The sequence below is a fragment of the Oncorhynchus masou genome, chromosome 31, assembly GCF_036934945.1.
Source record: "Oncorhynchus masou masou isolate Uvic2021 chromosome 31, UVic_Omas_1.1, whole genome shotgun sequence".
NCBI lineage: Eukaryota > Metazoa > Chordata > Actinopteri > Salmoniformes > Salmonidae > Oncorhynchus > Oncorhynchus masou.
This window is the reverse complement of record NC_088242.1, coordinates 80,618,061-80,631,846: the sequence shown is the minus strand read 5'-3', so window position 1 is coordinate 80,631,846 and position 13,786 is coordinate 80,618,061. Positions and strand designations below refer to the sequence as shown.

General features: G+C 45.3%; 1 protein-coding gene across 1 annotated transcript in view; it reads left to right on the top strand.

Moving 5' to 3' along the window:
* LOC135524536 (A disintegrin and metalloproteinase with thrombospondin motifs 20-like) overlaps positions 1–13,786 on the top strand; it is a 176,771-nt gene that overhangs the window by 148,419 nt on the left and 14,566 nt on the right. The window contains exons 28-32 of the mRNA XM_064952156.1: positions 446–613; positions 4,408–4,581; positions 6,513–6,683; positions 6,891–7,094; positions 7,272–7,401. Of these exons, the coding sequence (XP_064808228.1) occupies positions 446–613; positions 4,408–4,581; positions 6,513–6,683; positions 6,891–7,094; positions 7,272–7,401 (847 nt within the window). The remainder of the gene's footprint in view (positions 1–445; positions 614–4,407; positions 4,582–6,512; positions 6,684–6,890; positions 7,095–7,271; positions 7,402–13,786) is intronic.

Here is a 13,786-nt window from a genome sequence, read left to right as displayed (position 1 = left end):
AAGACACTATATTGATCAAAGCACCGTGTTGGATACTTTTATACATTTTATAATGTCTTTTCTAGTACATTTTAATTGATTCTTGTGGTCTTTATACTCTTTTAGACAATTTAATTTGGCTCACTACTCTTTCATGTGGTAGAGAGGGGAACCTCCTCAGTAGTAAGCTAAGTAGTGGGCTAACCGTGACCATTGAAACCATTAACCATCAAATCATTACAAGCAGGCTCTCAATGCGCAACACAAAACAGCACATTGGATGGTTAAGTACTGTGTCTCACTTCATTCATATAAAGTTCTAAACTGATTGACATGTTGTAGTTTCGCAGAACTTGAGCAGCGGGTATAAGCATGGTTTCAAAAAGTGTTGTTGGAAAAGGCATTCACTAGAATCTCTGCACTCACTGTCTCCATTTTGTTTTATCCCCCTCTTCTGTCTCTCTAGTGTTCTGTGAGCTGTGGCCGGGGGACCAAGCAGCGGGAGATAACCTGTGTTTACCAAAACCAAACCCAAATAGAGGAAGAGCACTGCAGTCATCTGTCACGTCCCCGGACACAGAAGGCCTGCCGAGCCCAGGGATGCCCCAGCTGGAAGGCCAACAGGTGGAGCAAGGTATGTGTCATTCACCACCCCGTCCCCACACACTCTCCAAATACCCCCAGGCCCCTTGGAGGGACCACACCACCCGCCCCTCTCTAATGCTAACAGTCACCTCTAGCAGTTCCTCGGCGTACACATCACAGACAAACTGAATTGGTCCACCCACACAGACAGCATCGTGAAGAAGGCGCAGCAGCGCCTCTTCAACCTCAGGAGGCTGAAGAAATTCGGCTTGTCACCAAAAGCACTCACAAACTTCTACAGATGCACAATCGAGAGCATCCTATCGGGCTGTATCACCGCCTGGTACGGCAACTGCTCCGCCCACAACCGTAAGGCTCTCCAGAGGGTAGTGAGGTCTGCACAACGCATCACGGGGGCAAACTGCCTGCCCTCCAGGACACCTACACCACTCGATGTCACAGGAAGGCCATAAAGATCATCAAGGACAACAACCACCGAGCCACTGCCTGTTCACCCCGCTATCGTCCAGAAGGTGAGGTCAGTACAGGTGCATCAAAGCTGGGACCGAGAGACTGAAAAACAGCTTCTATCTCAAGGCCATCAGACTGTTAAACAGCCACCACTAACATTGAGTGGCTGCTGCCAACACACTAACTCAACTCCAGACACTTTAATAATGGGAATTGATGGGAATTGATGTAAAATATATCACTAGCCACTTCAAACAATGCTACTTAATATAATGTTTACATACCCTACATTATTTATCTCATATGTATACGTATATACTGTACTCTATATCATCTACTGCATCTTTATGTAATACATGTATCACTAGCCACTTTAAACTATGCCACTTTGTTTACATACTCATCTCATATGTATATACTGTACTCGATACCATCTACTGCATCTTGCCTATGCTGCTCTGTACCATCACTCAATCATATATCTTTATGTACATATTCTTTATCCCTTTACACTTATGTGTATAAGGTAGTAGTTTTGGAATTGTTAGCTAGATTACTCGTTGGTTATTACTGCATTGCGGAACTAGAAGCACAAGCATTTCGCTACACTCGCATTAACATCTGCTAACCATGTGTGTGTGACAAATAACATTTGATTTGATTTGATTTGAATATGTTGGATTTACATCTCCATTTCAACCAAAAATCTAAACGAATGAAAATGACTAAATCAAATCAAACTTTATTTAAAGTGCAGTTAAAGTTTGATTTGATTTAGTCCTTTAGCAGTGCTAGGAGACAGGAAATCCATGAGCCCAAATGTATCACAAGGCCACCAGAGAGTAAAGGAGATGGAGGTGGAGGGAGCTTTGTCATGTTCTGACAGGTTGTCCAGAGCAGAGGAAGGAGTAGTGCTCTGTCCGTAAGTGGTATCTGTTTAACAGTCTGATGGCCTGGAGATAGAAGCTGTTTATCAATCTCTTGGTCCCAGCCTTGATGCGCCTTTACTGTCTCCGCCTTCTAGATGGTAGCGGGATGAACAGGCCTTCCTGTGACACCAGGTGCTGTAGATGTCCTGACAGGCGGGCAGTGTGCCCCCGGTGATGCGTTGGGCTGACTGCACCACCCCCTGGAGAGCCTTGCAGTTGTGGACATTGCAATTGTCATACCAGGCAGTGATATAGCCCGACAGCATGCTCTCTATGGTGCATCTGTAGAAGTTTGTGAGGGTCTTAGGGGCCAAGACAAATTTCTTCAGCCTCCTGAGGTTGAAGAGGAATTGTGGCTTGTTCTTCACCACCGTGTCTGTTTGAATGGACCATTTCAGTTTGTCATTGATGTGCAAGCTGAGGAACTTGAAGCTTTTCACCCTGTCCACTGTGTTCCCCTCAGAGAGTAGCAATGGTCAAGAGGGCTTGATGTGCGAGTAGCATAGGTGATGTGTTGATAGAACTTCAATAGCGTTTTCCTCAGATTTCCTTTATTATAGGCCCCAGCTACAATAAATGCAGCCTCAGGATATGCGGTTTCCAGTTTGCACAAAGTCCAGTGTAGTTCCTTGAGAGCCGACCCTGTGTCTGCTTGGGTGGGAAAATACACAACCATGACAATACCCAAAGAAAATTATTTTGGGAGGTAATGCCGTAATTCTCTCACTCTATCAGGCCCCCTGAAGATGTACAGTATTTAAGTAATGTTTCTGTTGGACACAACATGGAGAGCAAAGAGAGCTCCTCATATCCTGTATGCTCCTCACGCCCAAAGTGTGGTTGTGAAATCCCCATTGGGAGTCCATCGCTGTCTTCCTCCATTAGACCACTGTCACTTCCCAGCCTTTGTGGGCCTCACTCTCCCTTTCCCTCCCTGGTGTCTGGAAGCAATCATCTCCCTTCACATACCACCAGAAACCATGAAATCCACAACTAGAGCATAAAGACATGTTTTATATCTTAACATTCATGCCTGTGACAACTTTGGAAACCTCAGCACCCAGCGTTTGGGCTTTTCAGCAGCTAGCCACTCAATCCCCTCAGTCGCCTCTGAATGGGGTCTGGTGAAGGGGTACGAGAGAGGAAAGGGGTGTGGGGGTCCGTAAGCAAAGGGTAAGGACCGCCTATGGAGCTCTTGGTGTGGAGCGGCCCATGCTCACTCTCTGTGATCAACCACTGTGCAAAAGCGTGTCTGTGGGTCGGCTGCACTCTCCTCTCTCCTTTACAACCCATACAATTAGAATCACAGGTTCTACTACTAGGCTCTTCTCAAATTCTATTTCAATTCTAATTGAATTCTAACACAAATGAATATATTTTCGTGAACAAAAACGACATGCTGTAGATGGGTAGAGAGCAGCAGTTTCTGGAGAACTCAACTCCAACATCAAATAGTGTGCTTAACTATGACAAGTGTAATCCTCGGCAATGAAAACCAAAAGTATTTTGGAAAGAGATTAGAATCAAATTTCTTAAGCCGTAACAGTTGTTAAAATCGTAATAGGAGGCTCTATTACATCCCACTTTGGGATATTAAAAAAGACAGCCTTTAAATGAGGCCTCGTTCTTTTGATTAAACCTTCATCTGAGGTCTGATTTCTCTTTATGCCTTTTGTTTTCCTTCCAAAATGTTAAGGAGTAAAAATGTCACTTAAACGGCACACCCTAGAGTTGATGATGTAGGCCTACACACAGTTCTAATACAACATGATACAGTATACTGTACATGAATTGGGAACTTACAGTTTCTAAAGATATTGTGGCTGTATAATGAGTATTTATACAGCTTTCTTCTAGATCCCTGGGGGTTGGTTTCCGGACCTAGATTAATCCTAGCCCTGGACTACAAAGCACTTTGAATGGAGGGTCTCCATTGTACATGGTTCTTAGTCCAGGATAACGCTTCATCTTTGTCCGGGAAACCTCTTTCTAATGAAATCCTGGAGTTCTATTAGTGCTGGAGAGCTTCCTTAGCATGTAGGTAGGATTCTCAATGACATCAAAGAGACGGGCCAGGTGACCTGTGGATAAATTGACAATACGACTCACACAGACACAACAACCGCAGGCTCAGGAAAACATATGTCTCCGTCTGCATTGTTCAAGGACATTGTGTAGAGGCATCGTAGCCTGTGACGCAGACCCAGCAGACAAAAAAAAGTATGTGCTGTATATTACAAAACATTGATGCTTGGTCCAGGTCAGAGAGAGTGAAAGGGGACATGATGGGAAAATGTATGTTTTTGTGTGAATTTGAGACTTGGTTGCTGGAGTAGCAAGCTGACAGACAGATAAGGATATATGTGCTGGCAATGCAATGACAACAACCTGATCGTGAACAGACTAGCTTGTGTGTCAGTCAATCTAATGTGTGTGTTTGTAGTGCTCTGCCACCTGTGGAGTAGGGGTCCAGAACAGAGATGTGTACTGCAGACTGAAGGGTACAGGGCGGGTGAGAGAGGAACTGTGTGGTTCCCACAACCGTCCGACCACTGCCCAGCCCTGCCAGGTTACTGAGTGTCTCCATCACACCTGGGCAGCTGGAGAGTGGCAAGATGTAAGTATAGACCACTATCTAGCTCGCTCTATGTCTATATCCCTCTCTTTTTATCTCACTTACCCTGTATTATTCTTCTTCTCTCTCGCTCTCTCTCTCTCTCTTGCACTCTCTGTCTCTCTCTCTTGCTCTCTCTGTCTCTCTCCCTCGCTCTCTCTCTCTCTCCCTCGCTCTCTCTCTCTCTGTCTCTCTCGCTCTCTCTGTCTCTCTCCCTTGCTCTCTCTGTCTCTCTCCCTTGCTCTCTCTGTCTCTCTCCCTCGCTCTCTCTGTCTCTCTCCCTCGCTCTCTCTCTCTGTCTCTCTCTGTCTCTCGCTCTGTCTCTCTCTCTCTCTCTCTCTCTGACACACAATCTCTACTCAACACACTTCATCACAGACACAAACAAGGCCTCGTCACCTCCTCACTGTATAACTGTCTTATTGTAGGTTATGGGTTTCTCCTGTCAAACTTCAAATTCACCCCTTTGTGCCATGGGTCCTGTTAAGGGGTTTACACTGTAGCCAACGTAGACATGCTCTCTTCACTCTCCACCTTCCCACAGACACTCTCTCGAAACCCTCCAGAATACCCACAGACACCATGTGTGAGGCACAGTGATGGAGTGGAGTTGTCCACGGGATGTGTTAAGTTCTTATGGGTGACTGGACACGCGCACAAAACACCAAGTCCCAGTGGAACTTCCATTTGGAATGCATTGCTTCTCCAAAATTCCACAAGGAAAAGAGAACCACATTTTTAAAAATGTCCTAGACAGATCTTCTGAGAGTCAATGTGCTTTCAAATACTACTTCATCAGTTGATTTATTAGATTGTATTCACATAGATTTGTTAGTAGAGACAGATTCCAGTTGCTAGCATGTGTGTTTAATGAACACACATCAGTCATGGATGTTTGTGTGCGAGAGACATAAGATCATCATACATTGTTATTGGCAGTGCTCTCACACAGAGCTAGCGGACCAGACCAGCTGTGTTTGTGAGGTCACTGAGGTAGCCCAGCACTCCTGTATCAGACATGAGGGTTTAAACGATAACCATCACTCTATGATAAATCACATCAAAACCTCAAAGCACTGATCCATATCACATCCATGACTTTTGTCTAGTCGAGTGGCACTGCACTGTGTGACATGAGCACTGAGCAGTCCTCTTCAACTTAGTATTTTTTTCCCCTTGGCCACGCTCTTCCTTTCATGTCCCCCATACTCCGTCTCTAAACTTCAGGACACAAGACGAGTACCATGTAAGGACTTTGTGCTACTTCCTCCAGAAACCTTTGCACGCACTCAGATTCTGTCTGTTGCGATGCATTCCGCTGACAGCCTCCTGGCTTAAAAACAGACATTTCTAGCCCAAAAACCATTTCAGCATTCATAGCTGTGCTTAGAATATGAGATATTCTAATAAACAAAAAGGATATCTTCTTTATTTTATAGGACATATGCTTTAGCCATTCAAAACCTAGTGTTCCTCACATTGTAATTCTGGTCTTAACTTTTGACTACCTCTCTAAACCATCATTCCAATTCACTCAAAACCAATTTGTGTATCCACCCATGACCTGCCATTTCTTTTATGTCTGGGGTTGGCCTTGAAAGCAATGTGAGATGTCATATCATGCCCACTTTCCCTCCCCTGGATAAAGTGTAGAGCATGGACATCTGGAGAGCTAAGGAAACAACCAAGCCTGTCGGAACTTCTATTGGGTGTCTCTGCTAGCAGTCCAACACTGCCCCCTATGCCAATCTAAAGACATTACTCTTTGATCCACACATATGTATTAATCTCGTCCACCAGCTGGGTCTTTTTGTATCAAACATATATGCGGTAGCAATTGAGACTGGACAAGGTTACAGTTGTATTACTTTTAATGCCTTTTGATGTTGACATGATGACTGATCCTCATATTGGCCTGTGTCTGTTCTCTGCAGTGTAACGCCACCTGTGGAGAAGGTATGAGGAACAGGAAGGTTCTGTGTGTGGGGGCCGAGCTGACCCCAGTCCAGGACGCCCTCTGTGACCCCTCGTCTTGCCCTGCCCTGCACCAGCCCTGCAGCAGAGCACCCTGCTACCACATGTGGATAACAGGAGAGTGGTCACAGGTACAGTAGGAACCTTGGTTTAGGAACCCTCTGCCTGGTCATACCTTTAAATACACCTATCTTTGTGTCATTTGATAAAACAATTCACCGGCAGTATTTGACTAGCCTAGGTCGTCAAACATAAATATATATATTGAAGTGTTATTCAACAAATTGGTCTATATCCTTATCCACTGAGGTGTGATTTCAATTGTGTGTTATTTCCAGTGCTCTGCCAGCTGTGGTGTGGGCTACCAGCAGCGTATAGTGTCCTGCTCCATGAAGCCCTCCTCCACCCTGCACCCTTATGATGCCCAGTCCTCCACCCTGTCCCGCCCTCACTGTCCAGAGCCTCCCCCACCTAGCACCAGGCAGTGCCTCCTTTGGGACTGCCCACAAGCTGCCTACTGGAAAGTTGGCCCATGGAGCAAGGTGTGTTTCAGTGTGTTTGAGAGAGAGAAAGAGGGGGATGGAGAGAAAGAGAGAGGGGTGGTAAATGGTATCAGATAATGGTATTGAAACAACAGATATGTTTTGTAAATTGAGTATGTAATATGTCAGTAGTTTCCATGTAATTCACTGTGTTGATGTCCTTTATGTGCTCCGCAGTGCTCCCAGACGTGTGGAGCAGGGGTAATGGAGCGCAGGGTAGAGTGTCTGTTCTCTAAAGGCCAACCGTCCAAACACTGCCGTCCAGCCGAGAGGCCCGAGTCACAGGCCACCTGTGGCGAGAGAGAGTGTGAGTCTCTACAGTACCACTACTACTACTACATACAGCGCATTCGGAAAGGATTCAGCCCTATTGACTTTTTCCACATTTCCGTTCGTTACAGCCTTATTCTAAAAATGATTAAATAAACCTTTGCCTCATCAATCTACACACAATACCCCATAATGACAAAGCAAAACGTTTTTTAGACATTTTTGCAAATGAAAAGAAATACCTTATTTACATAAGTATTCAGACCCTTTGCTATGAGACTCGAAACTGAGCTCAGGTGTATCCTGTTTCCATTGATCATCCTTGAGATGTTTCTACAACTTGATTGGAGTCCATCTGTGGTAAATTCAATTGATTGGACATGATTTGGAAAGGCGCACACCTGTCTATATAAGGTCCCACAGTTGACAGTGCATGTCAGAGCAAAAACCAAGCCATGGGATTGAAGGAATTGCTCCGAGACAGGATTGTGTCAAGGCACAGATCTGTGGAAGGCTACCAAAACATGTCTGCAGCATTGAAGGGCCCCAAGTAGAGAGTGGCCTCCATAATACTTCAATGGAAAAAGCTTGGAACCACCAAGACTCTTCCTAGAGCTGGCTGCCCGGCCGAACTGAGCAATTGGGGGGAAAAGGGCCTTGGTCTGGGAGGTGACAAAGAACCCGATGGTCACTCTGACAGAGCTCCAAAGTTCCTCTATGGAGATGGGAGAAACTTCCAGAAGGACAACTGTCTCTGCAGCACTTTGTGGTAGAGTGGCCAGATGGAAGCCACTCCTCAGTAAAAGGCACATGACGGCCCGCTTGGAGTTTGCCAAAGACACCTAAAGGACTCTCAAACCATGATTCTCTGGTCTGATGAAACCATGATTTAACTATTTGGCCTGATTGCCAAGCGTCACATCTGGAGGAAACCTGGCACCATCCCTACGTTGAAGCATGGTGGTGGCAGCATCATGCTGTGGGGATGTTTTTCTTTGGCAGGGACTGGGAGACTAGTCAGAGAGATCCTTGATGAAAACCTGCTCCAGAGTGCTCAGGACCTCAGACTGGGGTGAAGGTTCACCTTCCAACAGGACAACGACCATAAGCACACAGATAATACAACAGGAGTGGCTTTGGGACAAGTCTGAATGTCATTGAGTTGCTCAGCAAGAGCCAGGACTAGAACCCGATCGATTATCTCTGGAGAGACTTGCAAATAGCTGTACAGCAATGCTCCCCATCCAAACAGACAGAACTTGAGAGGATCTGCAGAGAAGAATGGAAGAAACTCCCAATTTATTTTTAGATTTAACTAGGCAAGTCAGTTAAGAAGAAATTATTTTTTACAATGACAGGTGTGCCAATCTTGTAGCATCATACCCAAAAAGACTCGAGGCTGTAATCGCTGCCAAACGTGCTTCAACAGAATGCTGAGTAAAGGGTCTGAATACTTATGTAAATATGATATTTCAGTTTTTTATTTTTTATAAATTAGCCAAAAATAAAAAATAAACAGTTTTTGCTTCGTCATTATGTGGAATTGTGTGTAGATGAATGAGGGAAAACAATTATTGAATACATTTTAGAATAAGGCTGTAACCTAACAAAATGTGGAAAATCTCAACGGGTCTGAATACTTTCAGAAGGCTCTGTATCACAGGAGGTTGGTGGCACCTTAATCCATGTATTCATGCCATTACATTTACTCTGTTCCAGCCATTATTTTTGAGCCATCCTTCCCCCAGCAGCCTCCACTGATGTATATCTCACCATACAGTCATCTTCAAATGGGTGTATTTTTCCTCTGTAGTTCTAATGAAGGATCGGTGCAAGCTCTTCTGTCGGGTTGCCGGGACTATGGCCTACTGTCAGCTGAAGGATCGCGTCATCCATGGCTCGCCGTGTGGCCCAGCAACCCAACAGAAGAGCTTGCACTGATCCTTTATTTGCAAAACCTTTTTTTTCTTCATCATTATGGGGTATTGTGTGTAGATTGATGAGAGAAAAAAAACACCAATTTCATCAATTTTAGAATAAGGCTGTAATGGAACATAATGTGGTGAAAGTCAAGGGGTCTGAATACTTTCAGAATGCACTGTACATACAAACACACGCACACACTTCTTCACAGCCTCTCTAATACTTGTCTCCACTACTTCTACACAGCCTCTCTAATACTTGTCTCCACTACTTCTACACAGCCTCTCTAATACTTGTCTCCACTATTTCTACACAGCCTCTCTAATACTTGCCTCCACTACTTCTACACAGGCTCTCTAATACTTGTCTTCACTACTTCTACACAGGCTCTCTAATACTTGTCTCTACTACTTCTACACAGCCTCTCTAATACTTGTCTCCACTACTTCTACACAGGCTCTCTAATACTTGTCTCTACTACTTCTACACAGGCCCTCTAATACTTGTCTCCACTACTTCTACACAGCCTCTCTAATACTTGTCTCCACTACTTCTATACAGGCTCTCTAATACTTGTCTTCACTACTTCTACACAGGCTCTCTAATACTTGTCTCCACTACTTCTACACAGGCTCTCTAATACTTGTCTTCACTACTTCTACACAGGCTCTCTAATACTTGTCTTCACTACTTCTACACAGGCTCTCTAATACTTGTCTTCACTACTTCTACACAGCCTCTCTAATACTTGTCTCCACTACTTCTACACAGCCTCTCTAATACTTGTCTTCACTACTTCTACACAGGCTCTCTAATACTTGTCTTCACTACTTCTACACAGGCTCTCTAATACTTGTCTTCACTACTTCTACACAGCCTCTCTAATACTTGTCTTCACTACTTCTACACAGCCTCTCTAATACTTGTCTCCACTACTTCTACACAGGCTCTCTAATACTTGTCTTCACTACTTCTACACAGGCTCTCTAATACTTGTCTTCACTACTTCTACACAGGCTCTCTAATACTTGTCTTCACTACTTCTACACAGGCTCTCTAATACTTGCCTCCACTACTTCTACACAGGCTCTCTAATACTTGTCTTCACTACTTCTACACAGGCTCTCTAATACATGTCTCCACTACTTCTACACAGGCTCTCTAATACTTGTCTCCACTACTTCTACACAGGCTCTCTAATACTTGTCTCCACTACTTCTACACAGGCTCTCTAATACTTGTCTTCACTACTTCTACACAGGCTCTCTAATACTTGTCTTCACTACTTCTACACTTCTCTAATAATCCTCTCAACTACTTCTATGCAGCCTCTCCCTGATAAATCCTTTCCATTCCCTCATGAACTGTACACAGTGGTTTTCAGAAAATGTGCTTACAGCTATTGCAGCGCCGCAAGTATTAGGCCTACAACTTAGACGTGGTTTCCTTGACAACCTTCCTGATCCACAGAGTGCTTAAAAACCTCTTAGCACACGGATCCCGATTACGGGATCAAAATCGACAACATCTGGTGAAATTGCAGAGCGCCAAATTTAAAATAAAAAATCACAATATTAAACATTCATGAAAGTACCATTGTCTTACACGGTTCAAAATCTTAGAATCCTGGTAATCGAACTGCGTTGTCAGCTTTCAAAGGGCCTTACGGCGAAAGCATAGCATTCGATAAGCTGAGGACAGCGCCTCACATTAGCATATTTTCCAAACCAGCACAGGCGTCACAAAATAACAAATAGCAATAAAATAAATCACTTACTTTTGAAGATCTTCCTCTGTTTACAATCCCAAGGGTCCCAGCTACACAATGAATTGTCGTTTTGTTCGATAAAGTCCTTCTTTATATCCCAGAAACGCTGTTTAGTTGGCGCCGTTGAATTCAATAATCCACTCCTTCAAAATGGTTTAATATCTAAATAAACAATAATATTTCAGACGGAGATTACTATGTTCGAAAGGAAAAGAACGAAGAGTGCGCCCACGTTCACGTGCGCAAAAAGACTACTTTTGCCCTGGCGCTCAACTTGGAAAGACTACAAATACTTCTTTATTTAAAAAAAACAAGCCTAAAACCTTGTATAAAGACTGTTGCCACCACAAACATTGAGTGGCTGCTGCCAACACACTGACTCCAGCCACATTAATAATGGGAATTGATGGAAATTTATGTAAAATATATCACTAGCCACTTTAAACAATGCTACTTAATATAATGTTTACATACCCTACATTACTCATCTCATATGTATATACTGTACTCTATATCATATACTGCATCTTTATGTAATACATGTATCACTAGCCACTTTAAACTATGCCACTTTGTTTACATACCCTACATTACTCATCTCATATGTATATACTGTACTCGATACTATCTACTGCATCTTGCCTATGCCGTTCTGTACCATCACTCATTCATATATCTTTATGTACATATTCTTTATACCTTTACACATGTGTGTATAAGGTACTAGTTTTGTAATTGTTAAGTTAGATTACTCGTTGGTTATTACTGCATTGTTGAAACTAGAAGCACAAGCATTTCGCTACACTCGCATTAACATCTGCTAACCATGTGCATGTGACAAATAAATGTGATTCGATTTGATTTAATGGAAGCCATAGGAACTGCAATCTGGGAGTCGGAAATGAGATTTTCCTCGGGTTTTTGCTTGCTATATCAGTTCTGTTATACTCACAGACATTATTTTAACAGTTTTAGAAACGCATGAGTGTTTTCTATCCAATTCTACCAAATCTATATATATCCTAGCTTCTTGGCCTGAGTAACAGGCAGTTTACTTTGGGCATGTCAGACAGGCGAAAATTCAGGAAACTAGACCGTACGCTGAGAAGTTAATGGAAAACAGAAGTGTATAGTTATGGAATGAAATCAACTGTGCTGTATATCAGCCAACTGCCATATCTGATAGTGTCAACTTATTTCTTTATTTTAACAAATTGGGCATAACTTTAACCTTGTTTAACCTTGGTCTCTGAAACAATAAATAGTGAGTCAGAGTTCTCCACTCACGCTGGTGACAGAGAGGCAGTCAGACAGTGTGCTGGGGCTAAGGCTAGCTGGGGCTGAGGCTAGAGCTGAGGCTAGAGCTGGGGCTGAGGCTAGAGCTGGGGCTGAGGCTAGAGCTGAGGCTGAGGCTAGAGCTGGGGCTGAGGCTAGAGCTGAGGCTGAGGCTAGAGCTGGGGCTGAAGCTGGAGCTGGGGCTGAGGCTAGAGCTGAGGCTGAGGCTAGAGCTGGGGCTGAAGCTAGAACTGGGGCTGAGGCTAGAGCTGAGGCTGAGGCTAGAGCTGAGGCTGAGGCTAGAGCTGGGGTAATGCTGATGTTGAGACTGGGGCTGAGGCTAGAGCTGGGGCTGAGGCTAGAGCTGAGGCTGAGGCTAGAGCTGGGGCTGAAGCTAGAACTGGGGCTGAGGCTAGAGCTGGAGGCTGAGGCTAGGCTGAGGCTGAGGCTAAGGCTGGGGCTGAGGCTGGAGCTGAGGCTGAGGCTAGAGCTGAGGCTGAGGCTAGAGCTGGGGCTGAAGCTAGAACTGGGGCTGAGGCTAGAGCTGAGGCTGAGGCTAGAGCTGAGGCTGAAGCTAGAACTGGGGCTGAGGCTAGAACTGGGGCTGAGGCTAGAACTGGGGCTGAGGCTAGAACTGGGGTAATGCTGATGTTGAGACTGGGGCTGACTGGAGATGAGTCTTTGCCTGAGACTAAGGCTGGGGCTGATGCTAAGGCTGGGGCTGATGCTAAGGCTGGGGCTGATGCTAAGGCTGGGGCTGAGGATGGGGCTGATGCTAAGGCTGGGGCTGATGCTAAGGCTGGGGCTGATGCTAAGGCTGGGGCTGAGGATGGGGCTGATGCTAAGGCTGGGGCTGATGCTAAGGCTAGGGCTGATGCTAAGGCTGGGGCTGATGCTAAGGCTGGGGCTGAGGATGGGGCTGATGCTAAGGCTGGGGCTGATGCTAAGGCTGGGGCTGATGCTAAGGCTGGGGCTGATGCTAAGGCTGGGGCTGATGCTAAGGCTGGGGCTGAGGATGGGGCTGATGCTAAGGCTGGGGCTGAGGATGGGGCTGATGCTAAGGCTGGGGCTGATGCTAAGGCTGGGGCTGAGGATGGGGCTGATGCTAAGGCTGGGGCTGAGGATGGGGCTGATGCTAAGGCTGGGGCTGATGCTAAGGCTGGGGCTGATGCTAAGGCTGATGCTAAGGCTGATGCTAAGGCTGGGGCTGATGCTAAGGCTGGGGCTGATGCTAAGGCTGGGGCTGATGCTAAGGCTGGGGCTGAGGATGGGGCTGTGGCGGTCTTCACTTTTGACCCTGTGTGATAGCTGAGTTGGTTCCTGGCCAAGGTTTGCAGGCTCATGCCCCACATTGCAGATGTTTACACACGGCCAGGGGATTGTGCTGGAGCATTGTGCCGCTTGTCTCTTGCCAAGTCATGCATCGGGTGACAGCCAGTTCACCAGTCAAATATTA